Source organism: Crassostrea angulata, chromosome 8 (assembly GCF_025612915.1).
Source record: "Crassostrea angulata isolate pt1a10 chromosome 8, ASM2561291v2, whole genome shotgun sequence".
Lineage (NCBI taxonomy): Eukaryota > Metazoa > Mollusca > Bivalvia > Ostreida > Ostreidae > Magallana > Magallana angulata.
In genome coordinates, this window is record NC_069118.1 from 44,790,358 (window position 1) to 44,797,630 (window position 7,273).

General features: G+C 34.7%; 1 protein-coding gene across 1 annotated transcript; it reads right to left on the reverse strand.

The window, feature by feature from the left end:
* Positions 1-4,599: 4,599 nt before the first annotated feature.
* On the reverse strand, positions 4,600-6,222 carry LOC128161006 (uncharacterized). Its single transcript, XM_052824278.1, has one exon. The coding sequence runs from the start codon at positions 6,220-6,222 to the stop codon at positions 4,600-4,602; it is 1,623 nt and encodes a 540-aa protein (XP_052680238.1).
* Positions 6,223-7,273: the final 1,051 nt, after the last annotated feature.

The window sequence follows — 7,273 nt, forward strand, 5'->3', positions numbered from 1 at the left end:
TAAGAAAAACTCACTTGAGCTTTTGGCACAGGTGAGCTTAAACGATGCATCGTGCCTGAAATTTCTCCTTGTTATAATTATCTTGTGAAGAAAGAGACATAAAGTCACCTGCTCAAATAAAAGATTCATTTATTTCTATATTCATCTATAGATTGTTTTACAATAGGCATACTAGTATATATTTCAATCATAGCATTATGATATTTGTAAAATACATGAAGGAATGCTGTCCCTATTGAATAGTTAAAATTCGTCCCTGTTATAAAAAATTGAAAGAAATCATTTGTTTCTAACGTAAATCCTTTTAATTTGACACTTGAGTGTGTTCCGAAGTTCAACATCAAAGTATCCATATATAAATGGGTTTATAAAATGATTTATGAAAACAAAACGTCCGATGAACATCCAAAAGAAAAACTGAACTTCAGAAAAATCCAGATATCGAAAATCTTGCAATGTGTACCGAAGAACCAAAATGACGAGAGAGGGAAAATAGGAGAGCATATAACAAACGATAATAACAGAGAACATCAGGGACATCCGGGTCACCATCCGCTTCTTCCGGTTCGTCACGGCTCGTGACGTATCTTCACGTGATTCAAAAGGGCGGGTTTGGTTCAAATTGTCGGCTTCTCCTTGTAGTGCTGAATTGTTCTCTTGCCCTGATTCATGAAAAGAGTCGGTTTGAGTACTTCCTGTGTTTAGTCTTTGTCTAAATAAATCGATAGTACTTATATTAACGCTATGACTATCCGGGTTTTTCGTCGAAATCACGCTACGATATTTTCGTATGAAAGGACTGTAGACTGCAATTACTGCTGCGATATTTGCCAACGTAATCACTAGAAGTAGGTATGTGTAAAATGAGTGGATCGGAGTATTGTTAGTGACAAAATAGCATTCCATATAGACCACAGGCTTTTCCTGATACGTTTCTCGGGTCAATGCTGTTCCGGAAATCTTAAGGACCGGAAGTGAGTAAACAAGCGAAACGATGGTGATCAAAACAAGACTTGTTCTCTTCCGGAACAAAGTTAGATGAGGGCCATATGGTTTACAGATCAGTAGATATCGCTGGACCGATATCGCCAGAATGATGTGCCCGGAAACCGCAGATATAAACACGTGGATAAAGTAGAGCAGACGACATAAAACATCGCTCGGAAAATGGAGCCAAAACAAATTGGAGAGAACGTATAGACATCCCCCGGATATGCAAGCCATGCAGTCGACGAACGCCAGAATAGGAATAAAATATCTCTCTTCGTTGACTCGCCATCTTAGAAAGTAAAATACGATGATGACAAAATTTCCCACAATTCCAACTAGAGTACCAAACACCGCAAACGCAGTGTTCGAAGTCAACGCACGTTGGTAGTCATTGTAAATAAAACTAATATCCGTCAGGTTTTCCTCGGCCATAGTGACACAGTATTAGTTAATAGATAGACTGTTGACGCATATCTTTACCTATGCATTTATCGTAGTTTTGGGCGTTTATATGAAAAACAATTAGATTATTCCGACATATGATAATCCATTTGAAAACACGATGTGATATGGCGAATATTTGAAATGCCCAAATTTATAAAAGTCTGAACATTTCCACAAAACGCCCTTATTGTTTGGAATGGCTGATATTTATGCTCAGTTATCTTTCGGTTTTCTGGGTTACCATTATAGATTTTTCAATGTTTTGACTGTTTTTTATTTTGAATTATCACCTGAGTTCTCGGTTGTCAGGTCAAAAGAGCCAGCGATGCGTAATCACCTGTCTTGCCGTGCTTGTAATCAGGGTGACTCGAGTGTTTATCAAGATATGAATTTCTGCCATTTTTTTTTCTAGGACAAGAATCTAAAGATAAGAGAAGACACTGCCATCTGTTTGATTTTTCTCTTATTTTTGCAACCAATTTGAAGAAATATAAAATGGACTAGGGTATGAGCGAATAGTTTGCTCTCAGATATAAAAGTAGCGCAAGGTTGAAAGAATTGTCTTTAATAAAAGTTTTAATAAAAATATCACAAAAATTAAATGTCTAAAGTTAATTATGATCCAAAATAAATAATAAGGCTTATATCTTGAAGTGACATGTGTTCATTAAAGTATATATTTCTTGTTGCGAAAAAAACAATACGCAGAATCATGGTCCCTGACGTCATCATTGACGTACATCAACATCATTAAGAAAAGAAGGGTAACAGAAACTAATAATAAGGTATAGTGAATTGTGTAGAATAAAATCCATGATACATGATTATATGAAAAATTATCTTCCATAGTCTAAAATTACCTCGGATGATATTCAGTCATAAGTATTAATAACCCGTACATGTATCTAATTACGTATTTGCAAGAAAATGACATGCAGATAGTCTTATTTCATCCAACAAATTAACGTTGTTGGTTTGATAAATAAGGAAATAAAATTCGTGACCAGCCGCTCTGTTCATTTCATAGGATCATGAGTTAACTAAAGGCGATTCCCTAAAATAAAAAAACAAGCATAAATAATGTCAGAAGACTGCCAATTTAAAAATACAAAAAGAAGCACTAAATGTGTTCATTGTTGTAAAATCAATACATTTTTTTTTTTTAAATTTCGAGCTCTTGACTTCTTTCAATTGCTGGAGAACACTCCGTAAAACTATTTGACGATGACAATCAATACGGCCATCCTTTTTAAAACAGCAGGATGTTGTTACAAAGTGCAGGGTGTTGATAAAGCGGCGTTGTGTAATATCATATCTTAAAGTAAACTGAGGCAGTAAATAATAAAACCCATTCTATTATTCATAAGGTTTATGTAAAACATTTGCAGAAAACAACAAAAGTGTAAAGAGTTTTAATATATATGCAATGTTGCGCATTAAAATTGATTTTCATATTTAAATTTTGTTACCAGACGCTGTAAACATTTTTTTTACGTCTCAGTTTTTTTTTGTTTTTGTTTTTTTTTTGTTTTTGTTTTTGTTTTTTGTTTACAATCTATCCCATTTGAAAACAATGTGTTGTCGGACCATAATTACAAAAAGGTAATGCACGACGTACAAAATAAAAAAGAATTTTATTGCTTACATTTCTTGCACACAAAACATGATTATAGTTGCAGAACATTTCCCAAAAAACAAGGAACCTTAGAATTTCCGTGATTACTTATGATGTTTTAAGGAAGGTATGGCATGTCCACATGTACATACATGTAAAAGGTAAAAGGGGACCGGAAGACAAACAGTATTTTTAGGAAATTGAAATTCGACCAGCATGACGTATATCTACTAACTATATGTTAATGAAATAACTGTCAAATGCGGAAATAATTGAATGGCATTGAATGGCATTATATATAGAACTGTGTCTCTTCAATATAATTTTAAGGAGTATTGGTGACTTTCTGACGCACGTGCATAAATGATTGACGTGTGTTGAGGATTTGCGCATGTTTTCCTAGTACCATGGCTACATGTACAACCAATAGGATTTTGGTAGAAATCTTGTGTACGTACGAAAAGCATGGGTGTATCATGTGACCACAGGCACCGGACGTTAAAAATCTTATTATAAAAAGGAATATTTCAACGTTAAAGACAAGTGCACGTTACGATGAATTTTGAAAATGACAGTTATCCGACTCTGAGATTAAAAAATAGATAAAGTGAAGAAGAAATTATTTCTTCTTTGCAAACCAATTTAAAAAAAACCCCAAAAAACAAAACAAAAAAAAAGAAAAGAAAAAAAAGAAACAAAACAGAAAAAAAAAAAAAAACAAAAAAGCAAAAAAAACAAACAAAAAAAACAAAACAAAACAAAACAGCAAAAAAAAAAAAGAATAAAAAAATAAACAACAACCCCCCCCCCCCCCCCCAAAAAAAAAAAACCACCAAACAAACAAACAAAAAACACCAATTAAGAAATCGTCATGATTTCTTTTATCGGATTCATAAAATTATTCAATTTTCAAAAGGTTTATAACTTTTATAGCTCGATGAAAAAATCAAATACAGTGTACATTTGATTTTGGTATTGCGACGTATTGAGCTTTATAGATGTTAAATGTCAACAAATTACCTATCAGATAAATCTTAAAATTTTTGGTATGATTTTTTAGGCTTAGATTATTACATGTATTAAGTAAAGGAAACAATCCAATTAGCTTTGAAATTTCAGTACTAGTGCTTCTCTGTATTCAAAACTTTTCTTTTCAAAGAAATTGATCAATATTGTGCATTTATGCTAACAAAGTTAACATCACGGATTTTCGTTGCTTTGCGCATATTTTTATTTACATCAATATGTGGCATTGATATCGTATTTCGACACACTGTCTTGAAAAAAAAAAATGCAAAACTAGAGTATATGCCTACATGTATTTTGGAAATAAGAGAAATTCGGAAAATATACGGCTACATGTATATATTCAACTTTGACAGAAAAATTAGGTTTAAAAATTACTACTTTGAAATTATTTATAAATGTCAAATATTCATTGCGACAACTAATCAGTTTTCATCATTAACAAAAATGACGAAATCGGGATGCAATTTTATAAAATATCTATAGCGAATGAATATTTTCATTGCCTATAAACTTTCAAATATTTATTTCATTTCATTGTTATTTCGTAAGCAACATCGAACACTTCTGACAAATTCTCTTTTTAGCTTGACATCAAAATACCCGTATATAAAGGGATTAATGATGTGGTTTATGAACACAAATCGTGAAAAGAAAAACCAAACGAAATACTCCGACTCCGTAAAATCCAGGTAGTCAAAATCCGGTTTGGAGTACCGTAGAATCAATATCACGAGAGACGGTATATAGGAAATGACGTAGACGATTATGATGGTCATGAACATAATGTTCATGGTTGCCTTCATTCTCTCCAGTTTTGAAGATGTTCGAAAAAGTCGAACTTTCATCGGCGATGCTCTGGTTTCTTTGGAAGTGGATGTGGAGAATGTTTTCCGGTAGTCGTTGCTTTTATCTGATATTGTTCCGTCATGATATTCCGAATTTTCTCGGATGCGTTTTGCAATGCCATCAGCGCCAGAATCTGTTTCATTGTCTTTACTAGTGACTGTTGAAGTAATATTCGTTTCTGATTGGTTTTCTGGAGTCCGTTTTTGGTTTGGATCACCCATTGCACTGGTTTGAGTTTCATTATCTAACGAATCACACATTTCAGAAATCCCGTTTGTGTCACTATAAATAGAAATACGTTCGTTTTCATTTTCTTGGTTGACTGTCCTGCTATCTTTTTTAATTTCAATCACAGAAACATTTGTCTTGTCTGTTGTATCTTCGTCTTTAAGTATTCCGCCATCCGTTTGAACCGAGAGAGCATTCTGAATACCACATTCGCAGCGTTCGTCATCCAAACTTATTAAATCCGTCCGCGATACTCCCAGTGTACATTGTGCATCGTCTGTTTGTAACTCTCTTAAGATGTCGTTCATGAATATTTGTTGCTTCCCGCGATATGTTGAGCTGACGCTGTTTTCATTTTCAAAGCCTGAGTCCTCAAATGCCCCACAGAAAGGAATAATGGTCGAACACGTTTTGTGGGTGGAGAACGAACGACGGATGACTCGAATGATGGGAAGGTACAAGGATATACAAACTATAGCGTTAGCCACTGTCAGAAACAGGAGAATACCACTGTATGCAATAGCGCTGCTGGTATAATCAACAACAAATACACACATCGTTGTTGTTATATTCTTTGACATATACACCCGCTTTTCGGTTTTTATTCCGGACATTGCCCAAGATGGCGAAGCGTACAGAACGGTGAGCAGAAAGGTCACCAGTAATGCCGCTCGCTTCCGACGCAGTGTCATGTGAGGTCCGAAAGGTTTACAGATCAAAAGGTATCGCTGAAGAGCAATGATCAAAACCATGTGGCCCGAGAACCCAGAAATGAACAATTCAAGAAACCAGATCACCTGGCAATGGAAGTGTTCCGTAAAATTAAACATGTTGTCATTTAAGACAGTGTTTCCATAGGCGTTGATGATGCATGCCAAGAAGTCCACGGCCGCTAGAGCCGGAATGAAGTAGCGCTCGGATTTATCCTTGATTCTGAAATGATAAAACCCGATGATGATAATGTTTCCGATTATTCCAACTGCTGCTCCGACCAGTGTCAGGACGTTACTGGCCAGCAGAGCAGTGGAGTACTTCTTGTAAATAATGGCGTAGTCCGTCTCATTTTCCATCAGGGAACTCAAGCACTCACACAACAGATTATTACGTCCGGAACCTCTGTATTGAAAACAACTGTACGTATAGAACCCCTACTTCACCTATTTTTAATACGAGGCGTGTATACCTTTAACGGGTTTAAAATGTTTTCTCCGACGCTCCCGTGTTTAATAAAACCGTGATGGTTCCCAGTTTTTATCGAACTGTTAAAGGTCATGATATACCCTCGAAGCTTCCCCGCATACTAATGCATGCAAATGTTGTGATTTCGATCTAGACAGATCATTTCTTTAAACGTCTTCATATATTGCACTGTAGTAACCCTGTAGGCAATGAGAATATATACAGAATAAAAACTCAATATAGAAGAAACCATGAGACTTATTGCCACCCCATCCCGCCCCCCCCCCATTTATAAAAAGTTAGTTATTTCTATAAAGGTTTAGCTATTTTGATGCAATTATTTTATCCTGTGTCGTTTTATAATTTAGAGATACACGAGACTGGGTCAACTTCTATGAAAAACGTCCTGATAAAGCGGAAATACTGTAATATTAGGGAAAGTTATGAAAATTTTATGAAAATAAAATGTCAAATATGTGCTACAAATGTGTACTATTAAATTTCAATTTCATACATTTCAAGCTGATAATTCAAATACTGAATGATTCGAATATAGTTTTTTCCTCTCTCTCTCTCTCTCTCTCTCTCTCTCTCTCTCTCTCTCTCTCTCTCTCTCTCTCAAACGAACAGCTGCTTATTAATCTCGTGCGTATTTTTTATATTAAGGAAGTAAGTTAAGAAGTTATGAACATATCGCTTACAGATAAAAAAAAAAGTACATTTAGGTCAAGAAATTTTGACAGCGGAAACATGGAAAAAGTAAAGACTACTGGAAAGTGAAAGAAAAACCAAATGAAGCGATAAAGGTAGAGCCTTTAAGGTATTGCACATGAAAAAGTAAAAACTGAAATTTTACTGGTGCATATATATATATACATATATGTCCCTTGACCTCAACTATTTTATGAATGAAATTAAATTGATTGTTTACTAAAATGTCAC